The sequence below is a fragment of the Grus americana genome, chromosome 9 (genome assembly GCF_028858705.1).
Source record: "Grus americana isolate bGruAme1 chromosome 9, bGruAme1.mat, whole genome shotgun sequence".
In the NCBI taxonomy this organism is placed as follows: domain Eukaryota; kingdom Metazoa; phylum Chordata; class Aves; order Gruiformes; family Gruidae; genus Grus; species Grus americana.
The window spans coordinates 29,327,041-29,351,493 of NC_072860.1; the positions used below are offsets into that span (position 1 = coordinate 29,327,041).

At 41.8% G+C, this 24,453-nt stretch overlaps 2 protein-coding genes and 1 long non-coding RNA gene across 3 annotated transcripts in view; 2 read left to right on the forward strand and 1 right to left on the reverse strand.

Moving 5' to 3' along the window:
- The window catches only part of WWTR1 (WW domain containing transcription regulator 1), an 85,436-nt gene extending 73,162 nt beyond the window's left edge, over nucleotides 1-12,274 (forward strand). Inside the window, exons 4-6 of the mRNA XM_054835585.1 lie at nucleotides 6,570-6,706; nucleotides 7,231-7,343; nucleotides 8,385-12,274. Coding sequence (XP_054691560.1) covers nucleotides 6,570-6,706; nucleotides 7,231-7,343; nucleotides 8,385-8,569 — 435 coding nt within the window. The 3' untranslated portion in view covers nucleotides 8,570-12,274. The remainder of the gene's footprint in view (nucleotides 1-6,569; nucleotides 6,707-7,230; nucleotides 7,344-8,384) is intronic.
- A 2,485-nt stretch (nucleotides 12,275-14,759) lies between these two features.
- On the forward strand, nucleotides 14,760-17,127 carry LOC129210047 (uncharacterized). Its single transcript, XR_008578292.1, has 2 exons — nucleotides 14,760-15,286; nucleotides 16,352-17,127. It is a non-coding gene; the product is annotated as an uncharacterized LOC129210047 (long non-coding RNA).
- Nucleotides 17,128-18,203: 1,076 nt separating this feature from the next.
- Nucleotides 18,204-23,572, reverse strand: TM4SF4 (transmembrane 4 L six family member 4). The gene is made up of 5 exons (XM_054836073.1): nucleotides 23,172-23,572; nucleotides 22,822-22,911; nucleotides 20,556-20,689; nucleotides 18,716-18,905; nucleotides 18,204-18,424 (listed from the first exon to the last, which is right to left on the reverse strand). The coding sequence occupies exons 1-5, from the start codon at nucleotides 23,343-23,345 to the stop codon at nucleotides 18,407-18,409; spliced, it is 606 nt and encodes a 201-aa protein (XP_054692048.1). The 5' UTR covers nucleotides 23,346-23,572; the 3' UTR covers nucleotides 18,204-18,406.
- Nucleotides 23,573-24,453: the final 881 nt, after the last annotated feature.

Here is a 24,453-nt window from a genome sequence, read left to right on the forward strand (position 1 = left end):
TAAATTTATTTTGTTTTGTTATTTATTTTGAAAATCCCCTTTGGGTTTTTAAAATCGCATATGCAGTAGTGCCAAGCAGGTCATTATGGGCGTTTGGTCTTTCTTGAACGAAATGCTGAGGACCGTCTCTGCTGGCCAACAGGAGGCACGCCTGCGTTTGAGAGCTAAGAGCTAATTCGAGTAGCTGAGGCTGTTCCTGTAGGTTGCAACTGTAATATTGCCGTGCACAGGGCTGTGAGAGGTCTCTGATATGTTTTGCCAGACTTTTTAACCTAGGGTAGGAGATTCCTGAACAGTCTTATTAAGAACCTTGTAGTCATGTTTAGGATAGAAAACAGGACGTAACCGGCCGTCTCACAGCTTTTGTGACTGTGTAATTGATCCATTACTATTGACCATTGCTGTAATAATATCAAAGAAGTGAAGAAGTCTAACATCCGTAGCAGTACCAAAATTGTAACGTGACTTCTGAACAAATCACCTGCATAAGGCAGCAGCAGAGGAGGAGCACACTTCAATGTATGGTAGAGCCAGTACTCTGTTTGCTTCCCCAGCCTAACTCTGACTCCAGTATGCAGGAGTCTGTTGTTCCATATTATAAAGTACACAATTAATAATATAAGCAACATGCAATATGTTGAAATAAAGACACGGGAGGTGCCACAGCATTCCCCAAGTGAGAGTAGGTCAAGTAACTTTATAATAAATGTAGTGTTTCTTGCAACAAATAAGAGACAGGAACTTAGATTTTCTAAATGCCTGTGTGAATCTTTCTTTGGGGTGCTGGAGGCTTTTCAGCTCACAGATTGTCTTGCTTTGCAAGACCTAAGTTGTAGTGGATTAAACATTCCTGGAATGGATTGTTGGCCCTGCTGCAGTTAGCAGTTAGGAGGGACAGTTACTGTATCTGGGGACATGATTAATAAAACCGGGTATGAATCTCTCCTTGTTGGACCAAGCAACAGTTGGCACCATTTTTTCCAAAGAGACCTCTATCCGAATTCCCTGATTGCACAGGTCAGCTGCAGGACAGAAAACAGCCAGCATTAAGGTCTGCAAATACATGTGAAATTCACAGCACTCTGTACAGGAGCAGTAAGTCCGATGTCCTGGAAAGAATGGACATTTTGCAATGCTTTCCTATTTGTGGAAGGCAGTTCAGTGAAAAACCTTCAAGTTTAACAAAAATGCTTCTCAAATGGCTAACTGTTCATCTTACTGACCATAGGATAAACGACCTGATCCATAGGAGTAACGAGGTCTCTGAGCCCTCGTTCTTACTGAGCTACTTCTGGAAATTAAATTACCATGGAAACGGGGAGTAAGTTACAGGGGTTACCAACGTTTTAGATTTTTCACCTTACAATATGATATAGAAAAATCTGTGTGTCTTTCTGGAGGAAGGCAGTGCCTGTGTCTATCCTGTAAGAAGAACGTGTGGTTGCAGCAAGTATAGGCTAGCCTGTGGTTAGGCGGCCGGTAACTGCAACACTGCAGTAGCACAGGTTTCAGCTTGGCCTACGTAGGCTTGCCCTTGGCACTTACTTGGGCATCTAGCCCGCAATGCGACCCGTTCTGTTGTCACTTGGCTCCTCCTTAGGTAAAATTAGTTGTCCCGAGTACAGACATAGCTGTTTATTGAAGTGGCAAAGACATTGCATTATCAGAAAGTTATTCTTCTCGTGTAATACGAAACAACTCGAGGTTAGAATTGGACTTGCTAAGCATGCTCACTGCAGTTACGCTGCATAGAATCAGAGAATCACAGACTGGTTGGGGTTGGGAGGCACCTTACAGACCATCGAGTTCCAGCTCCCTGCCATGGGCAGGGACACCCTCCACCAGAGTTCGCACATTGTGCCCAGGGCTTTCAGCGCTCAGGAAAACGTACTGACCTTGGTAGCTGAGTGGCTTACTCCATGTTAGATAAAGCTCATCTTGGAACTTAAGCTGTTCTGGGAGGAGTGTCCTTCAAACACAGCCTTTGTATTAACTAAACGTAGGTAATACAGACAGGTGCAGTTTTGGCTGGTTGGTTTTTGCTAGTTGCAACAACCCAGCCGCAGTAGACGTAGGAAATTATTTGCTCTTTTCAGTGTTGTTTATTTGGCTGGGCAGTTTTTGAGTCAGCCTGTAAGAGAAACGAAAAGCTATAAGGAATTCTTGCCTATTCCTGTGCAGCTCAGTGTGAGAGGAGGAATATTTACTTCGTGGAGGGTTAAAGATGTGAAACGTCCTTTGTGAACAGCACTGTGTTTTCTGCAATGCACTTTGATTTTATGTGCAACAGCATTTTGTAATTAGTTGGAGGTTCAGAAATCTCTATTAGTGCTTCGTGTTTTGCTGTTTTGGAAAGCTACCAGAGGAATCATAGACTTAAGGGTGGAGAGGTGTGTTTGTGCTTCTGTAATGAGCTCAAAGGAGGAATGAGAAAAGCCTCATATTTTCTGTGATCATTTAATTAAATGTTCTCCGTAAAGAAGAGATCTATTTCTATATTTAAAAATAATTCCATGGAATTGTACAGATTTTTCAGTGTTGTTTGGGAACCCTTCCTCACTTTCTTCCTACACATCTTTTGTCTTAAATACGGTACTTCTACAATGGCTATGGAAAGCAGTGGAGTGAATACAGGTCTTTCAGAGTAATAGAATTCACTAGTCTCAGAAATAAGCTGTCTTTGGCAGTACTGTGAGAACAATTATGTAAATAAATTACTTAGATGATAGAACTTCAGGCTGTCAATACATCATTACCTTTTTGGAAACACAAGGCACTAGAATATCATCCCTGCTAGGCATCTGGCATTTTTAGTCAAAAGAGTTTCAAAACTCTTGCTGTGAATCCACCTACTAATTGTCAGCAAATACACCCTTAAATGATGGCCTTTCTTCCCTACAGGTGCATGACTTTTCCCTCATAGATTTTCTGTGGCACTGCTCTCTGGTAGAACAGTTGGTTGTTAGCCTTCATCATCTGTGGTTAATCATTATTATCAACTTTTCAGCTTTAATATTTTTCTGGGCAGCATATTTTTAGTTCAGTTTTTCTCTTTCATGAACAGGGAGCTTGGCAAGCTCTCCCCTGCTCTCCAACACACACATACACAGTCCCCAACAAGTTGAGACACTGATTTGTACTATATGATCCATTGAGAAGTTGCTGGATACAGAAAGGTTTTTCCACCACCTCCTACAGGCAAGAAGTTTTCAGGCCTATGTTTGATACAGTGCAGTTGTATTGAGCAATACAATTGAATTTCAATCTGATAATTGAAAAAGAAAAAGGCATGACAACTGGGAAGAAATTATTAAGAAGGTTGCCCAGAACAGAAAAGCAGAATCTTGTACAGAAGGATGTATGTATGCGCACAGTCATTCTTTGATTCATAGAGTCAAAGGATGGTAGAGGTTGCAAGGGACCTCTAGAGATTGTCTAGTCCAGCTCCCGTGCTTGCAGCAAAGTCAGCTACAGCAGGTTGCTCAGGGCTGCATCCAGTCAGGTTTGAAATACCTCCAGGGATGGGGACTCCACAACCTTTCTGGGAAACCTGTTCCAATGTTAGATCACTCTTACAGTAAAAACGGGTGGTATTGGGGCATTTTTTCAGTGCATTAACACATGTGCAAAGTAGCAAAGAGAAATCATTTCCATCAAATTAGGACTTAGTCACAATATTCTGAAAGAGGCAAACACTTGGGTTTTCAACAGGACGTTCTCAGTTAATTTATTTTCAGTAATAGCATTTGATTTTTAGAAATGACAGCAACTAGAATGATAACCAACATCTGTTTTCCATGTTGGCAAACTAGGGGTAAGGCACTTTTTTTTGGCTTTTTTCCCCCCTATTCTGATCTTATCTTTATTAGTGTGCAACAGTGTCCAGTGAGATTTGAAAATGCACTGCCAAAGCATCAAAACCAGAGACTTCATTGCTGGATTGGACTTTAACAACAACAACAACAAAATCCTACCTAAGTATATCCTGCCCCATTTTATCTGTCTTCCTTTTCTTCTCTCTTCCTTTCTGTATTTCTTTCTTTCTGGCTGTCTTTTCTCTTTTTCTTTCTTGCTATCTTTCTAGTATTAGCCTTGCTTGTGTTGTTGCAGTTCCTGTTCTTATATTTAAAAAATACTTCTGATATCTTCATGTAGACAGTTAAAGAAGCCAGTCTGTGGCTTTCTGAGGCTTGTACATTTTCACAGACTTCAGCTGATTTAATTATAAATAGAAACATCACCATTAGAATTGTCACTTGACAAATGTACTGACATGCATAAGCTATCATACATAAGCTATTAAGAATCTTCAGAATATTCTTAACACTTACTAAATAATTGTACTATCTAATGTAAATTCTTATTTATCAGTGAATATATTGATAATTTGATTATAAAGGAAAAATTGCATTAATGGGCACCAATATATGTTAATTCCCAAGGAATAATTGTTACATTATTCATGAAGAGACCAGACCGGTCCTCAGTGAAGAGATCAATTGAAAACATAGTAAAACATCATATTCCCATGTATCCCAGAAGGACCTGGGAGTCCTGGGGGACACCAAGCTCTCCATGACCAGCAGCGTGCCCTCATGGCCAAGAAGGCCAATGGTGTCCTGGGGTGCATGGAGAAGAGCGTGGCCAGCAGGTCGAGGGAGGTTCTCCTCCCCCTCTGCTCTGCTCTGCCCTGGTGAGGCCACATCTGGAATATTGTGTCCAGTGCTGGGCTCCCCAGTTCAAGACAGACAGGGAACTACTGGGGAGAGTCCAGCGGAGGGCTGCGAGGATGATGAGGGGACTGGAGCATCTCTGGTACGAGGGAAGGCTGAGAGAGCTGGGGCTGGTTAGCCTGGAGAAGAGAAGGCTGAGAGGGGATCTGATCGATGCTTATCAATATCTAAAGGGTGGGTGTCAAGAGGAAGGGGCCAGACTCTTCTCAGTGGTGCCCAGCGACAGGACAAGGGGCAACGGGCACAAACTGGAACACAGGAAGTTCCATCTCAACATGAGGAAAAACTTCACCCTGAGGGTGACCGAGCCCTGGGACAGGCTGCCCGGAGAGGTTGTGGAGTCTCCTTCTCTGGAGCTTTAGTGGGGGGTTGGATCTCCAAGGGTCCCTTCCAACCCCTACCATTCTGTGATTCTGTGATTCTAGCCTCAAAAACCTGTTAATCTTTTCTGTACTTGGGAGGATGAATGACTGATTCAGTGGAGAAAAGTCTTCTTCTAGGATTTAAATGAAATATTTCCTTTGCTTATTTCATTTTAAAAAAAAAAAAGGTTGAGTAAGCTAGGTAAAAAACAGATACAGCTTTATTATTTTAAGGTCTTAGGATATTTGTTTGGAAGATCCCTGCGGAGCCAAACAACCTTTGTACAGACCGCTGTACCACTAGATGTCATGGTTGTTTCACAAAGGTAATGCTAGAAGAATTTATCTTTGAGGAAGAGTTCTGAAACAAGTTTCCTTTGGCTCTCATTGCTCATTTGTCATCCTAAAGACAGCGTACATGCGACAGGTCATTACGCAGGTGCTTATTATTGGGCAGAAGGCTCATTCTAAAGATTATTGGGTCAAAGTCTTGGTTCCAGTGGTTTTCTTCTAACATGTTAAGTACTTCATGGTTGCAAGTAATATTGTTCTGCTTTGATATATAGCAAATTATGTCATCTCGTAGCAACTCACATAGTTTCAGTGCCTGGTTTTGCTCTCTTTTGCACCAGTTTAAACTGAGAGCAATTTCACTTTTAAGGTAAGCTGTTAGATACATGGGAGAATAAATTTGAGTCTGTAGGTTTTAAACTGCTTTATTATTGCTACTCCAGCTCTCTCACTGAACAGTAAACTGATACTGTCATTTGAGTGTTACACAGCTCTAGTATGCACGTGAAAACCCTCAGCTGGACTTAGCTGGCCCATGAGGCGCGGACAGGCTGTCAATAATCGGTTGTAATGCGCAGGCCTACCAGTGCTTTATGATGAGGTGACACACGAGGTGTCTGAAGTTATAAAATAAGTAATTTGATTTTGGAGGGATTATCTCTGTGGCCAGCCGGGCTGTAGAGGGGCAGTCGTTCTGCGGGTAGTTGTGCTCGATGAAGGTTTGACTCTCCCCTGGCTGTCTGCCGCTGCCCCTCACTAGAGTTTGCCGATGTGGCAGCTCTGCCAGTAAAGCCATTTTTATGAGCGTTTCGTGATCTGCATGACACAAAAAGAGCAAAGCTAGTTTAAACAGGCAAAGAGTATCTCTGGTTTAGTGATGCTGATTAGAAAGTCCTGAAACACATCTGCCTGCTGTCCGAACTATGGGACTGGCTTCCAGCTGGGGTGGTAACTGAGAGGTACGTTGTGCGGTGTTCTAAGCCAACGCGGGTGGCTGTGAAAGATGCCGTCTGTCTACATTATGATTTTCTTCACACCAGTGTAAACAGTCATCAGTTATATTGTTTAGAATTACTTTCCTAAGTAAGAAGATGTGTATATATTACACGTTTGCTTGTTCCAAGACTGCAGTACTTCTGAGCTGTTGGAATAACCCTTCCTTTGTATTTATTTGCCTTGTCAGGAAGCCGCCCTATGCAGACAACTTCCCATGGACTCAGAAAGCCCCATGGCCCCGGTTCAGACAGCTGTGAATGCACCTGCCATGACACAAGACATGAGGCCTATTACAAATAATGGATCGGATCCTTTCTTGAACAGGCAAGTTCATGTCCTCTTCATTAGGCAATTGGTTCTGTTGCCTTCTCTACACTTCCAAAGCGGTCTCTCTGAAGTCGTTTCCTGTATCATCATCTTTTGTACTTACTGTGATCAGGGGATACGGACGAGTGGCTGACCTGAAGTCTTTCAGTTTATACTTCAAGAAAGCATCTTAGAAAAAGCAAACAAATTTTAACAGCTGGTTTTAATTGGACTGTAGGTGTATGTAGAAGACTCTAGGTAGAATAGGTACCATACCTACGTATAAACTAACTCAGCTTTTTTAGAGTCTCAGAAGTGTGTTTGTCTAGAGAGTTATATATAAAAGCCTCACTTCAGTTGCTTTCTATTTGGGCTGATGTAACATGACCGCATTAGTGGCCAACAGTTGAGAATGAGGCTTAATGACTCAGTATTTAACTTTAATATCTAACCTGCTGTGCTGTCTTTTTTCAAACACCACGATCGGGGACTATGTCTAACAGAACATCTTTACTGAGGCTTTTTCATGTTTCTATTTATAGTGGGCCATACCATTCCAGGGAACAGAGTACAGATAGTGGCTTGGGACTAGGATGCTACAGTATACCAACGACACCTGAAGATTTCCTCAGCAACGTAGATGAGATGGATACAGGTAGAATACTCTGATTTAGCTTAAAGTATAACTTTGTGTTATAACCAGTAATGTTTTATAATTGCATAAATGAACAATAATCTCTCGCTTTCCTATGTAAGAGAACAGACTGAGACTGGGGGGGCAAATGCCTAAACGGTACTTAGTGCCTAGAAGGTTCTCAGCTTTAACTTAGGTCCAGATTCTACCCTTTTACCTTAGACTGATTTTAAACAAAATAAGTAAAAGTTGGAAAATGTGAATCTTAATTTGTGTTTTCATACCTTAGTCCAAGGTAGGAGGAGTAAAAATCTGTTCTTGGGTTACGTTCTTGGTACAAATTACTCTGGGAAATCAGTCTCGTTACTAAGTCTCTCACAGTGGCAAAGTTGGATTTGCCTTCAAACAGAATGTATTTAGCTAGTTCAGGTTTTGGTATGTACTTATTTTTATATCAGTGTCCTCGTGGTGTTTAAAATACTGAAATAAATTTTTAGGAAATCAACAAGTTTTTTTCCAGATAGTGAAATTCTCAGCACTTCCTCACCTAAACTTCCTTTTGAAGTCATCAGAAGTTCTAGATAATGCAAAGAGTGAAAGGTTTCTCTATTAAAGATTTTTGTGCTTGTTATTACTAATTTATGAAAAAAAGTAGTATAATATTGCAGAGCTGAATTGCTGTAAAACACTTTTTTTCAATTACGCCCCGTGGACAGCATTCACCCTTGTGCAGAGGGCAGGATAGAGGGTTTACATAAGACTGAATTGCATCGCTCCCTGTGCAGACTACTGGACTTTGAACAATCGTGTTTCCCAAGTGGTGATTACACTGCTGGAAAAGGCCTTTTGTGCTTTTGAGAGCAAAGTAAGGATATGAAATTAACTCTTACAAGAATAGGCATTCTGCAAGCAAATAGGTTTTGAGGTACCGTTTGTAGAGGATAGGAACGCTCACAAGTGCTTATTGGAAAGGGGGAGTCTAATTTTTATATCAATTGTGTTGTTTTAAATTACCCACAAGCAGAGTTTGGTATTTCAAAAGTTCTTCTTTACTTTTCCTAGGAGAAACTATAGCACAGACAACAATGAACATAAATCCACAACAAACACGTTTCCCTGATTTCCTCGACTGTCTTCCAGGAACAAATGTTGATCTTGGGACTCTAGAGTCAGAAGACTTGATCCCTATTCTCAACGATGTGGAGTCAGTACTCAACAAAAATGAGCCCTTCCTTACCTGGCTGTAATCATTCAATGCTAATTCGGCCTACAATGCAATTCAACATTTATTTTTCCTCTTGAGATAGAGGTAGAATATCTGAAAATCCTCTAGAGATACAATTCACTGCCTTAATGACTTTTGTTGCATCATCTTTATGGTCAGTTTAATCTCTGCCTGGATTTGATTGACATTAACTTAAATATAAAATACATACATACATATATATATAAAAATACATGTATGCATTTATATTTCTTCCTCTTTAAAAAAAAAAAGCACGCTACTTTACACATCTGTATACTTTACCTTTTCAGACCAGGCAGAAATGTTTTGCTGTAAGGACAGAAAGTGGTGGTGTTTGTGCACGTCCCTGACTGATCTCCTAGGTATTGATTAACATCACAAACCCTTCATGAATCACAAAAGCTAACTACTAGGTCACTTGGTTCAAAAACATGTGCACAGCATCAGACCATTATTACTATGTTTATGACAATAGTATCTGAAGCTTTTTTTATCAACTTAGGCTTTAAAAATCTTTTTTTCTTTCTTAGTAAAACTCTGCTGTATGGAATGTAGATTAAATCTGATCCATATCAGCTGCAATAATTCTCCTTATATATTTGTAAAGGCACAAACAGTACTATTGCAGTTTCTTCTTTCAGTATATTACTGTATAGCTTTTGGAAAAGAAATACTTCCAATCTGAAAGTACCAGAATAGTTTAGCAACATTTTTACACTACAATATTGTTGCAAAATAAACCAGACTGGTACTGACTGCTGCCTTTTAAAAATAAAGCAATGTATTATAAACAAACATTTTTTTAAAAGATCTTAGATTTTGATGTTTATTATATTAAGCACTACAATTTTGTAACTTAACACATGAACAAACAATTTTATATATATATACATATATAAATTCTGTGCCAAGTATCTTAAATACAAGAACATGCTTTTAAAATCAGGTCTGAAAAATGTGGCACAACTTGTTAATGTCATATGCAGTGGGGAAAAAACCCTTGCTCATGGTGTTTTCAGTAATGTTTTTAACTGACAATGTCAAAATACATGTAGTTGTATACATGAAAAAAAATGGTAACTTTATCAGGGCAGTACTAAAGCAGTATTGTAAATTGTCTGGTAAAGTTGCTTAGTTTGAAGTCGCTCACTTTTTGTAATTGGTGTACAGGACATAGGGTGTGTTCTGTGTTTTTCTACCTATTGTATATCCTACAAATACTTTTTATCAATTTGGGACTGAGAAGGCATCAAGGACATTAAGCTTGCAGTTCCCCTGAAATGCAAATGAAGTCCTAAAATTCTTAAATATTTTGAATTATATTATTTATAATCTAGGAATTTAAGCTTTTTATATTGAAAAATATGTCTTTTTATGAAAGGCATTAAAACTTTTCTCTAAGCTTAATGCGGGCTGTGTAGAGAGAGGAAGAGATGTACGTAGCACTCAGTGTGTTTGCCGGGTCTGACAACACTTAAGAAGATCTTACCGATGCACCAGAATATTGAGCACAAAAGACTTTTTTCCATCTGGTTGGGCGAAGGTAGGTGAAAAGGTCAGAGGTGAAGTGATGGGAATGTGGAGTAGGTTTGGAAGACAAATGATTGTGTAACAAATGTAGAGCCTTGCCGGGAAGGGTGGCTGCAGAGAGGGATACACGGAAAACAAATCACCAGTGTTGAGTAAAAAACGTGATAGAAGAACTCGATACAGTAAACTTCCTTGTCAGTGATGAACTGCTGAGTGTACATGATATCAGAAGATGGAAAACAAAAAGCACACACACCGAAATATTGAAAAAAGAGATGGAAGACGAAGACCTAAAGTCATGAAGTTGTATTACATAGGGAAAAGTAGCTCTTTTTATGTTTTGGGGTTTGTTTGTTTTTGTTTTTTTAATAGATGATGAGATGTGGCAGCAGAGTTGCGTCTGCACAGAACTGAATTACCAAATGGGCATTGTGTTTCTTTTATTCTTTTGGAGGGGTTATTTGTTGTTTTTTTAAATTATTTTTGCTAGCACTAACTGTTGAGATAGCAGAAATTTCTTTTCAACAAACAGGGGACCGGGCAGGGCTGACCAATATTACTGTAATTATGATTAATCTCTCTCTTTTAAGGATTTCTTCAGGTTTTCAGCCTAAATGAAAAAAACAGATGGTCCTAAGACTTTGTTCTTTAGTGACATGACTGACTTTGGTAAAAGAATTGGAGAATTTTTGGCATCTGGTTGTCAGCTCGTCAGCACTGCATGATTGAAAGCCATCGGTGCTGGAACAATTTACAGTAGCTGCAGATCTGAGCTCCAGTATCATTCAGTTGATATTGCTCATCATTAGATTATGTTTAGAAAATGCAGTTTGTTCATTTGCTAGTAAGTCTGTACTACTGTAAATTTAAGTTTTGTCGTAACAAAACGTACTCCAAGCAGATCAGGTGCTCGGCTGGCATGCATTAGCTGACCTGTGCTGACTTCTGTGCGGCTACACTGATTTTCATCAACTGAAGGCCGTACTTCTCACAGTGAAAACTGATGCAGTTTTCTAGTAAGGTCACATGTTTATCAGAATTGTGAAGCTACAAACTTGATTCCTCTTTCATTGGTGTTTCAGGTGGTTAAGTGTCTTGGTTCAAAGACCTTAAGTAAAAAAATCAGAAACTATGCTTCCATGTTACTTCCATAATAAACCAGCAGCAGATTTGGAACAGGAGAGCGCTATGTGAAGCATTACTTCCAGTGTTAAAACAACTGCCAGAATCCTAGGTCAGATCTTTACTCATCCATGAACCAAATCATGGATAAGTTAAAAGTGATCCTTTACACTGTTAGCTTTTCATTTTTGTAATGGAGAGGATGTATCAGATGAAGTGCAGCAACAATAAAATATTTTTTAAAGTTTTCTTTTTTTCTAAGTTTCTGGCTTTAAACAGGCTTATGGCAGAACTTTTAATTATTCAAAGCATATGTAATTCTTATGAAACTAAATTTATGGCTGAAAATATTTCGCTGTACTATTTCAGGTTTTGAACTTTTACTTTGCTAAGTGTACACTGTCTACTTGTAGCATAAATACAATAAATGTGCCAGCTGGACAGTTTTATTGCTGACCATCACTGAGGGTGGCATACGTAAGTCTTGGTGATACAGAAGTAATAGGATGATGTTAATTAGAGTTTCTAGTCTGGTAATGCTGTTAGAATGTAACTTGTGGAGGGCTTGGGTTTGACTTTTTGAGAACAAATGCTGTTTGGGGGAAGGATTAAAAATGTCTATTTTAAATACAGAAAAATATGGTTGTTCAAATAAACTTGTTTCCTAATATACTACATCCATGTACATGCTAGTGCTTTAACTTTTTTATTTACTTTTTTTCATTTTGTTATATGACATGTGTGAGCATTTGGTTTTGAGTACCTTGCAATAGATTGTATGTATCAAAAGCAATCGGATCAAACTGTTGTATCCAGAGTTTGGTTCTGTTTTTTTTTATTTCTTTGATCTCGTACATGAAAAACAAATACAAACGAGCTTAAACATTTTGGATGCATATTGGTTTATAAAATTGTTTCTTTTTTTTCTTTGGAGGATTTTGGTATGTGCTTCCCAGGGAACTGTGTATCACTGCTTGGAATAAAGGTACAGACATACTATTCTATGCAAAAGGCATACATACTGAATTAAATGATTAGCACTTAGCAAATGAAATGGGTTGTTTTACCATTATGTTTCGGTTTATTAGTAGTTGTTCTGGCTGTTAGTGATGGTTACGGTTTTATTTAAAATGCTTACAACATGCTCCCCAGTGCAACCGTTACTTGTTTCTTTTAGTGGCACCTTGTAATTCATAACTCACTAACACAAATCACAGAGCCCCAGCCTGGTTTGGGTAGGCAGGGACCTCCCAGCCCACCCAGTGCCACCCCTGCCATGGGCAGGGACACCCTCCACTAGCCCAGCTTGCCCAAAGCCCCATCCAACCTGGCCTTGAACACTGCCAGGGAGCCAGGGGCAGCCACAGCTTCTCTGGGCACCCTGTGCCAGGGCCTCAGCACCCTCACAGGGAAGGATTTCTGCCTCACATCCCATCTCCATCTCCCCTCCTGCAGCTTCAGGCCATGCCCCTTGGCCTGTCACTCCCTGCCCTTGGCACCAGCCCCTCTCCAGCTTTCCTGGAGCCCCTGCAGGGACTGGAAGGGGCTCTAAGGTCTCCCCGGAGCCTTCTCTTCTCCAGGCTGAACCACCCCAACTCTCTCAGCCTGAGGTCTCCACAGCAGAGGTGCTCCGGCCCTCGCAGCATCTCCGTGGCCTCCTCTGGACTCGCTCCAGCAGCTCCATGTCCTTCTTGTCCTGGGGACCCCAGAGCTGGACGCAGCACTGCAGGGGGGTCTCACCAGAGCGGAGCAGAGGGGCAGGATCCCCTCCCTTGACCTGCTGGTCACGCTGCTGGACACGCAGCCCAGGATACGGTTGGCTTTCTGCTTTGTTATGATTTAATACAGTTACCTCTAAGCAGAAGAGTTAGGATCAAGTCCATTTGCTGTTAAGTTCTGTTTTGGGGACTTAAATAGTGCATTGTTTTCAGACTGATCCCTTATTCAAGAAGTTTCTTAAATTCTGCATTAAGAAAATACCTGTCTTCTGTCTTACAAACAAGCCATGAAACCTAAATATCCTGGGCTTGTATTTGACTATCTGGTCTTTACTGTCATGGTACCTGACATGAGTGATTTAAGATCCAATGCAACTGTTAAATAATTTTAATACTCTTCCTTGAATCATGCCCTTATATATTCTAATTAATTGTTAGAATGCTCCTAACAATATCTTGCATTTACATAAAAAAGCTCTGGAACCTCCACCAAACAGAAAGGCAAAGTGTATTAGCTTCTGACTCTGGTTTGATAAATGTCTTTGTTAATTCATGGCATATTTACTCAGAAATATTAATCACGTTTCTTTGGCATAAACACCGAATGTGTGTTTGTTTATAAAGGTCATTCAGATTGTTCCTAATGATGCCAACTCACATCTTGGAAGGTATCTTTTTCCTTCCAAGCTGGTCAGCAGTGCTCTGTGCAGATTGCCGCTCCTGTGTACCTAAGAGGTGTGATAAAACCGTTCATCGGGGAGGGATTCCCTGAGATTGCGATGTACTGAAATCCCCAGTTGTTTCAGAGGAAGCACATCACAACTCTGGCTTTCCCAGACAAGTTGATGGAGCAGTCCCACTCATGGGCCTTCTCGTTTCTCTGCCGAGTTCAGAAAGTCAGTTCAGGCTGCACCGACAACGGCACACCTGAGAAGGATTCCAGCGCTGGTGTGTTCTGCTTGGTGAGTGGTGTATACGTCACTCCTGGGACTTCAGCCTTTCACATCCGTTTCTATAGAGTTCTGTCAGGAGGGCGTCCCAACAACGTTATTTTCAGTGTGGTACTTCAGTTAAAATCTTTCTTATGCTTTTTTTCTACCTGGTCCTCAAAGTTTACTCTTCCCTGTATCATCAGCAATGCCTGCACCCCCCACCAGGTATTTTTTAATACTTCAAAATGCGATGGCTAGAATCGCATGCAATGTTCCAGAAAAATTAAGACCTGGGGGGTGGGGGTGTTTTGCTTTCTTCTAAAAAACAGGCTTTCTTGTAAACTGTGGTTTACAGAATTTCCCCAGAATTAGGAGAATGAGAACGCAGCACGGGTGAGGACGGGTGAGCAAGGGCCGAGCCGGGAGGCGGCAGCGTGCGGGAGGGCCCGGACGGGGGCGAGGAGGGCCGGCCCCCCGCCCCAGGCCGGTTCGCTCTACCCAGCCGGGCCGCGGCCTGGCGGGTCACCTCCGCCGCCACCTCAGGCGGCCGTTCCCGGGACGCTTCTCGCCACGGTCCCCGGCGGGAGGCGAGCCCAGCCGGGCCCGGAGGGCCGGGCACTCTCCGCCCGGAGCCGCGCAAAGGCTGCAACTCCCGCTCTCTCCTCAGAAGCGAGTCAGCCCGGCGGCGGCGGGAGGAGCGAAGCCGCGCACAGTAGGAGGGGGCGGGCGAGGGAGGCCGCGGCGCCTCCCCGGGCGGTGACTCCGGCCTGCGGGGCCGGGCCGGGCCGAGGGCTGCAGCTCCGCATGCGGGAGCTCCCGCTGCTCTGTTGGCCTGGCACACGCAGACCCCCCCCCCACACCCCCGCCAAGGGTTGGGCCGGCCCCTGGGGCTGCCCGGGGTCGCGCCGGCGGGGGCTGGGGTGGTGCCGGGCGGTGCTCAGCCCTGGCTTCCGCGGGCTCGGGCCTGCGGGGCCTCTCGCACCCGGCGCTATCCTGGCCGGGCTGCACCCTGCTGCCTGCCCGCCGCGGCCGGCTCGGCTGGGTGAGCTGCGGGAAGCGCTGCGGCCCGCTGTGCCGGCCCCGGGAGGGAGCGCTGTGGGCCGGGGCGCCGGGCGCTACCGCCGGTCCTGCACCTTCCGCCAGGCGTGGAACCCGACCCCGGGCAGAACTTGCACACGCAGGGGCGGCGGAGACCTTTTACTGGCGCTTTTCTCGGCACTTCTCAGTCTCCAGTTAATGCCATAAACTACTCTAACTAGCACAATTAATTAGTAGATTAGCTGTGTATTTTTCAGTGCCTACTAATTATTTTTTTCGGTTTGGATTGTTTGGATCTACAGGTGGGAGCCAGTTGTGTTTCAGCAAAGGGTCCTGCAGCAAATCAGCAGCGACAAGTGCAAGATAATGAAGATGTCTGTAAGAAAGTCCCGTTGCATTGGCAGAGCTTTTGTAGTTTCAGTTAAACTCCTTGTCCTCTCCCAATGAAAAGATAATTTGGCAAGAAAAAATTTCAGAGGTGGCCAAGGTGCAAATGTTGCCCACATAACAAGATGAAACGTGTGCGCCTTGCCTCAGTATCTACTGTATATTAGTTTATGTTAGAAAACCACCGTGTAGTTGGGCATTGACTCATGAAGCACCCATTGGTTTTGTCATCATAGTTTCCTGTCTGTTATTTCTTATCCCAAGTCTCCCACAAAGATTTGTATATTCTGTTTATTAATATATCAAAATTGTACGCTATGCAGCTACCCGTCCCTTTGTTGAATGCTGATGAGAAACATTCCATGTTCCCAAAGGCTTCATATAAATAAAACAAGACAAATGCGAGATGAGGTGCAGGACAGCTGCTAGCCACAGATGAAAGAGTAGATGTAAGATGGTTGCATCAGTGGGTGGTGATATAAAGGGTACTCTCAAATTCCCTAGCAATGCAGCAGAACAGGTGGGAAAGACAGCTGTTTCTAAGGAGGGGTTTTTTTTATAATTTCTTTTATCATCTTGCACAATGTATCACTGAGGCCGCTTTGCTTTTATTAATGTAACTCTTGGTACCTAAATCTAGCTATTTAACATTATTGCATATTGCTCATGAGCTTTTAGTGCTTCTGAATACTTTTAAGTTCTTCAGATATCTCTAGTGTGGGTTCAGAGTACATTAAATACATTTTCTGAAAGCACAGGCCACAGTATAATTATTGCAGGAGGAAAATTTTAGGGAAGAGATTTGGCAAATACGTTGCTGAACTAGAACTCTTGAGACATCCAGTCTGGCAAGCTGGTTTGTGAAAATTTGTTTTAGGAATTTCTTAAGAAGCATATCAGTTGATCTGAATCCCTCAAACTTCTCCAATCCCTCTTATTTCCTCCTTGATTTCTTTGGGAAATAGTTTTTTTCTTTTTAAGTTTTAAAAGACTAGTTCTTTCTAAAAAGTATTTTTGCCTTTCAACTCTCTTTTGCCTTTCATATCTCTTTCATAGCACTGTGCCAAACACAGGTTAATTGAACTTCTGCAAAAAAGATGAATAAATAGCATTTGCACTCATGTATAGACTGGAAACTGGAAGAAGAGGAGTTACGAGCTACTTGACTCATCTGAATAGAAATTGTAACCTGTGTTGAAGTCACAAGTCCAGTGTTCAGCTTCTGGAAGGTTGTAGGAGAAGCTTGCAGGAGGACAAGGTGAATACTGAGTTATGAAAGAACCTTGGTTATGATGAAAAAGTGAACTTTTTTTATTTTGTCAGAGTTGAGGACTGAAACCTGATAGGAGTCTCCAAATATGTACAAGTTTGCTGTGAAGAGGAAGACTTTTCCGTAAGCCTACCGGAAAGAGAACAGCATCGTACCACGGGCGTGCATGATTGCATATTAAGAAGTACTGCATACAGTTTCTGTACAAGAGAGATTCAAGACAAGGATTACAGGTATGGGACATATTTCAGCATGTAAATAGATACGTATGCTGAAGTTTTAAGTTTTCTCATCATATAGCTGGATTTAAATAGGGTATGTCCCCCCCCTTTCCATCGGTACCAATTTTATATTGTACCAGAGATGTGGAAATTTATTTGATTTTCTAGAAACGAGACTTCATTTTGTGTTTGAAGATGATGTTCTGTATAAGAAATTGGCTTGCTCTCTAACAAGACAAGACCTGTGGGATTTGCAGCAGTGACCAATCAGGTTGTGGTTCATCCTTGTCTTTGTAGCTAATGAACTTTGCTGTTAGAATAAATGCAGCATGCCTGTCCCTGGAACACTGCTGCTCTGTCCCTTCCATCTCAGAGTGTAGTGGGGAAAGCTGAAAAACTTCAAATAAAGGTGAAACAGCTTGTGTATGAGGAATGGCTAAATACACTAATGCTCTTCAGGCTAAAAGAAGAGACAACTGAGAAGAGATGTAAGAGAACCTATGAAATTGGGTATCGTGGGGAAGAGGGGATGGGACTGGCTGTGTACTCTTTCTTGCAGGCAAGAACTAGGAGGCATCAAACAAAAGGAGCAGGTGGCAGGGTCAGTACAAAGGAGATTCTTCTCACAATATGAAGTTAGACTATGGAAGGGATATTGTGATCCAAGAAACAACTGGAGAGATTCATGGAGGAGGAATCCCTCAAGAACAGTTAAATGCAGAGATGGAACCTCTCAGGAGGTCCCTGGATCACAAAGAATTGTAGGCTGGGAAAGTCTCTCTACAAGCCTCCCGTATTCTTATACTTTCTGTTTTCAGTTTCTTTTTCTACAGCCATACTCTGTTCTTACATTCCCTCTGGTGACAGTCACTGAAGGAAAATTCCTTATGGATTAGTGAAGAAGCCAGATCCCCATCATGCTCAGAAATGTCTGTGAATTGGCCTTTCTCACTGAATTATTGGTGTGAAGTAGGGTATCGTCATGTCCAAGATGACTCATAACGCCTCCGACTAGGCATCCACAGCGCTCTGTTCTTTTGCCTCTTACTTTGACCCTACACTTAGAGTGCTGCTGAATACACCCGTCAGTCAGACACAGTCAAGAAAAGAGACCTCAGCATGAGATTCATGAATCTCTTTTGTAACAGAGACTTTCTTTATAGAGAATATTTTAATTGTAGCAGGTCTGGAAGAGAGAGGTCCTCACTTTTCCATGTAATGTAAACATGTACTCAAAAAAAGTTAGCTTTGTGTTATTTCCATCTGATAAACCCCAACTGTATTACAACTGAGCTTGTACCAGCAGCATTTGGTGATCCCCAGTCGGAAAGCTGACTTGGGAGAGAAAATATTTTGCCTGAGAATACCCTCTTTTTAAATGGAAGCTGTTTTACAAAAGTAAATATGAATGTGAGAGTTGACTTTCATTTATTTTATTCCATGTTGAAGGGTTTCAGGAAGGCTAGAAAGCGAGTCAGGGCTTCATAATGTTAGTGGGGGGAAGTGCCCTTCATTCTCATCTTCTTAGCCAGAGAGGATGCGTCTGAGGGCTGCTTCATGGATCAGTTGCAAAAGGGAGCCTCCCAAGATAAAGAGGGTTGTCTGCAATATTCATATTCTTTAGACAGTTCCATCTCCCTGGAAGAATAAAAACACAGTGGTAATTTAGTGTCTACTATTCCTGTGTCTTTCAAAGGTTTTTATTATTTCCCAGTGGCTATGGGAAACTGTCAGATAAACACCATAAATATGGACTGAGATCATCTTTTCAGCACCTGGCAACACTGTAGGGTTCCAGCTGTACTTTAGAAAACATGATCATGGTGCTGAATGAAGGCTAGTTTAGTTTTTCAGACTGTCAGCTAGGCAGGTGTATATATAACTATCATCAGTACACAAAACACTGAAAGAAAACCATCAGTTGCTCACCCCACAACATCCGCAGCATTTGCAGTCCCCACAGATTGTTCCGAACAGGCCGTTCACCACCTGAATGCCACAGAGCACTGCCTGGATCCCACTCATGATGAGCAGCAAGGAGAAGAGGGTCAGGTTCCATGGGACGATGTTTTCGGGTGACTGACACTCATTCCACAGTGTGTGGTTAGCGAGGTAATTCCTGGGGAGAGAGCAAAACAGTTATGAAGAAGACTACATTAGCTCGCAGGGAGGGGGTCTGTCTCGCTAACAAGTTGTCACTGTTCTGTTCTCTTAGCCTCAGTACTGTGAGAAAGAATTCCCATTGTCACACTGGTGCTACTTATCTAGAACATGATTTCGTTTGAGTTTCTAGATCAAGTGATTTGAAAAGACAAGGCATCAGAAGGGAACAATCAGAGACGAGTATGTGTTAGATAAAATTGAACAGTTTCTGGTATTTTGGGAAGAAGAGACCTTAGCCGAGGATGTACCAAATGGATGTTCGCCTGTGCCAATGTCTTTTGTCAAAGGCGTTTTTGGTACTGATGTTGTGGTTCTCTGCTGATGAAGCAGTGCTGACATCTGGCGGTGTGTAACACACCCACACATCGTACCCCTACAGATATGGGACTCGCTGGGTCTCCTTGGGAGTGTGGCACCTTTTATAACTCCTCCTTGGCAGAAACCTGGGGGGGGGGGGCGTGCCTACACCTAAATATTTGTCTTAATTTACTGTATTACATTGTCATAAACACAGAACAACTGAATTCTCCAAACAGTATGATAAAAGATGAATAAATTCAGTTTTCCTAAAAAAACATCGTGCTACAAGACCAGTTGCCTCTTGCCCACTGAGCAGAAAAGAACAACCTTTGCTGTGCCAAGATGCCTAGTCTAAAAACCAGCAGTATTACATAAAAGTATTTTCCATAATTTTTACCTTCACATTTTGATTTAATTGTGAACTGCTTAACCACTTACTGCGTATTCTTAATACTGTTTTGTTTCTTGTGTTTTTGTCAAGTGAGTCCTTGACCGCAACCAAAATTGTATTTGAAACAGAGCATATTTTGCCAAGTACTCCCAGAATTAGACCAAAGCAGTCGGTTTCCAGCCCTCACTGGCCCATGAACAGATAATGTATAACATACAATATTGTACCGCTTTTTTTCTTTTTAACCCTAACTATAATTTTGTGGTGTATTATGCAAGAAACACTGCTAGGTCACTCTTGACTGAGGAAGACTGCGTTAAAGATCCTCAGGTGATGAGGGGCTGACTGCATGCCTTGTCCGTCTGTCCTGCTCTCCTTGGTGACACTTTGCACCCTGTTTGCTGTTGGACCTTTGCTGACTTCAGCCCTGAGCAATCGGATTTCTGGAGTTCTTCACACCACTTCTCTGAAAGCGATAAATACACGTGACAGCAAGCATGTTTGAGTTGCAGAGTGTGAGGAACAGACAACTTCCAAATTCCATAACCAAGATAAAATGACACGTAGATACTAATTATTTGAATACCATCAAATTTCAGTATAAGATGTCACTGCTATTCATCTAGGTGGAATTCATCATCGTATACTGCTTATCATCCCAAGAGTAACCTAGAAGGCTGTGCATTTCTCTTTCTTGGTTCCTTTGAGACTCAGTAGTTTTGATTGTACTTGCTAGCCTTTACATCCGTGCTCTTGAACCTTATTTAGTATTGCTGTGCGTTGCTGGCTCTTTTAAGAGCTTCTGTGTTTTAGCTAAACGGTGTAATTCCCATTTTTATACAACGGATTTGGAAGTTAAATCGTATCACGAACTTAAAACATGTATAACTTTTTTTTCTGATTGTCTTGTCTTACCCATCCTGGAAAGGATAGGTCCAGTCTGTTCCAGTGTAACATTTAGGGCCTTTGTTTATGGCTACTGCCGACAAAACAAAGCAGTATCCAGCTCCCAGAACTCCAACTGCAGCAAATATTATGGAAGAAAACATCTGATGAAGAGAAAAATAATGTTATTTTTGTTCTCATTCAAACAATGAAATGTACCCTATTAATGTGAATGTACAGTTCCTCAATTCAGCTCTTAACGGTCAAAGTAGTCAGCTCCTGAACAGCTAAAACATATTACTTTGCAATTACACAATAGGCGTATAATGCATACCTGCACTGGTATTTACAGGCTTTAAAAGAACTAGCACCGTATGCCTGAAGACAAAAGGGGTCGATGCTGACTCAGTAGATGGCACTCCTCTCCTTCAGACAGTATTTACCCAACAGGCGTTGTTGTTGTTGGAGGTCCTGTGTTTCACTGAAGTGGATGTCTTTCTCCAGAGATTATAACTAAGACTGAAGTCTTGGACCACTCAAGACATTAAAAAAAAAAATCTTCAGTACCCTTTACAAGTTAGCTTTGGTATCTTGGTTGTGTTTGGACTAAGTAATTCTATTTTTCCTTCCTGAGTCTCCCCTTCAGGTTTCATATTAGTATACTTTATCCCCTCACAGGTATTTGTCATCATTAGTTGTAACAGTGCGAATGGAATGGATTGGAGAGGCTGTCTTTATTTCTCTGGCTTTCCATTACAGCATTTATATATGTACTAATATATAAGTAAATCATGCAAAAACTTAGGCCCTGCTTGAATTCTGAAGCACTTGTAGCCATAATAGTTTGTAGGTAGAGGCAGTGTCTTTCATTGGATCAAAGTGATTTAGGTGGAGGGAAAAACGAGAGGTACTTCCAGGTCTGTGAGCTTTTATTTAGACCTCATGACAAGACTCTTGCCTTGAGTGTTGACATGCATTTTTATGTTGATACATCTGATGGGGCTAACTTAAACATTATGTAGTAGACATAATAATGGTGTTTCTGCTAACATACCAGAACAAATGAAGTTCTCGGTCATGCTGTGGGAAGGCCACCAGGACTCTTTTAGTACAGTGTACTTAGTGCTTGTAACTGTATTAATATTCCCAGTCTGTCAGTCAGCTGCACTCTACCATGAGCCGTCAACAAGGTCCTGCCCTGCAGAGGGTGGGTTGCTTTATGGGCAGCACCATGCCTGTAGCCTACAGACACCAACGGGAGTAAGCGCAGGCACCCCCCAGTTCAGGTGCACTGCAGAGGCGTGAGTGGCAGCCTGGCAGCAGAACGTTGGTGCTTTAGTAGTTGCTGAGTTATATGCGGTCTTCAAGGCTAAACTTAGACATCTTCACTGCTGACAGCAAATTGATAATACAGTGCGGTGAAGAGAAATACGTGGCTCCATTGCCCCCACCCCCCCACCTCCTGAAGTTCCACCTGCTTTGTTGGGATTGCGTGAAGACAGCACCAAAGACGGGATTTTTGTAAACCTCACAGTTGTGATTCTTTTCCTATTTGTTTTCTTCCTTTTTTTTTTTTTCAATTGAAAACCTGTTCCTTTATAAAAAAGCATAATGATCTACTTGAGCCAAGCAATTTATTTCAAAAGGATGGACTTCCCTGGTAGAAATGTATTTATTTGTTTCTTTAATCTCATTTTTAAACTGAAATGCTCAAAATGTTTACTAGTGTCTGAAGGTATCCATTTGAAACTTTTCACTTCTAGTGTGAAAGGAAGCTATAAATTGAAGGTGGAGCCTGGTCTACCCAGCTTTTAGCAGGAGGTTGGATTAGGTGACCTCCCGAGGTCTCTTCCAACCTGAAATTTCCTGTGAACCCAGTGAGATACTGACAGCCCATTGTGTGGGTCTGCAGTGAGCTGTGAATGTAGTGCCCAACTGTCAGACTAATTTTGAAAACTGCCAACAAAAAACAGCGAAAGGGAAAACTGTTATGTTCTGCAAAAGAAAGTGCAGATCTTTCAGAAATTAGTTTTGTGATAGCAACTATAAATATCTTGTTATAGCAAAATACAACAAGGCAGTACAATTCTGGTGCCCGTGCCAAAACATCAAAGGCATAACACAATTTTTGCAGCCTGCTATTTCTACTTTCAGCGCTCAGACAAATGGCAGGGCTTTGTCTCCTACACTCTGGACGACATCTGTCTAGTCTCTCAGTGACCGTGAGCAGAAGACACATGTATCGTATCAGAAACAATTTAGCTTGTACTTTTTTGCCGTGTTTCCTCTCACTTACCGCAAACCTCTTTCCACAGCTCTCATTACCACAGCAGCCACAGCAATCATTATTCTTAAGGCCCAAAAATACCAAGGCAGGAAAGATCATCTACCAATAACAGAAATACAGTTTGAATTGGGATGAATTCAAGTTACATTTGCTTTTAAATAAAATAGTTCCGTATCTTTTTTTCCTTATCACTAAATTAAATTATTTATTGCAAAACTGTTGGATGACTTGTAACTTATTCGTTTATCAAAGAAGAATTTGTAGTGTTGGAACCCGCATTTGAGGTACTGAGGAAATTCAGCAATGCAAAGTCATGCTGGGGCGGGGGGAGGTGGGGATGTCTGAATTTATATACTCACCAGTACACCAGATCCCAAGATCCCTCCGAAGTACCAAACCTCATCTGTAATGTGTAGCTTGTTTTCAGCCACTTTTCCTCCAGGGAAAAACAACAGGATGTTAGCGAGGGTACATAGCACAGCCAGGGGGATAAGAGCGATTCCCAGGCACTTAGCACAACCGCCGGTGCACATGCTTTTGTAAAGAAATGGCAAACAATTAAAGGCAGAGGAAGAAAAATCTCTCAGACGTCAGAACTGTTTTATAAAAAGGAGCTTCTCGGCGTACTTTACAAAATCCAGTTTCTGCTGTGCCTTTAGAGGAGCCGAGCCCGTAGAATACCTCCTTCCGAGATGTTGCTGCAGTGGTTATTTATACGTTCTTGCAGCCATGATGTCAACTTTGCGAACGTCCATAAATGAAATTACGTTCAGTACAGCCTCTCATTTTACTATGACAACCAATAACCTCTGTTAATATTTTACTAACGTGGATGAGGCACTTCATTATCTGGGCTGAGGTCATGGGTAGATATCTTTCTTAGTTCTGGATCATCATTTTTACAACACACAGTCCTTCTTCACACTACAGAATATTTCTTTGTAAATACTGACAAGAAAGCACATAACGAATCAGCCGATGTTAATAACAGCTGCATGCAATGGAAAAGTTCTTGTGAATTTTCTTTTCTTTGGGAAAATTGAGCTAGTCACTTGCTATTTTGAAGCACTCAGACAATTTATAGATTTGTAGTGAATTATTATGGAGGCAGTGCTTAGCAGCTGGTATCTCTGTATAAAGGCGAATGACCAAAAAAGTTGCAGTGGACTTGCTCCTTATGTTGTGTTATTTCGTGTTCTCTAAGGATAATGTGTTCCCTCAAAGCCCAGCATTTCATCTGCGCTCGGGCAAAATTTCCACTTAAAATTATGCTGCACGTGGCAGACAGACTCCTGAACTCAAGCAGAGCCTCGCTGGCTTAGCATGCAACGTTTTATTCAAGCATGCACCTCTTTTAAAGTAGGCTCTGCGGCTAACAGATACTGGGTACCTGCTCTTTCATATTTAGACTCGGTATATTGTCCTGTAGAACTTGCATTAGGATGATTCTCGTACCAATCTTCATTCCTAGCAAATAGCGATAGATGCAATTCCATTGCCGTCCCTGCGCAGACATGAGAATTCCATGTGTTTGAAATGGACAGCGGTTTCCACTTTGCTCAGAGGGTAAAGCTCAGGAAATTGTCATTCAAATTTGAAATAAGCCTTCTTTTAAAGATGTTGGAGGCTTTGTTTTGATCC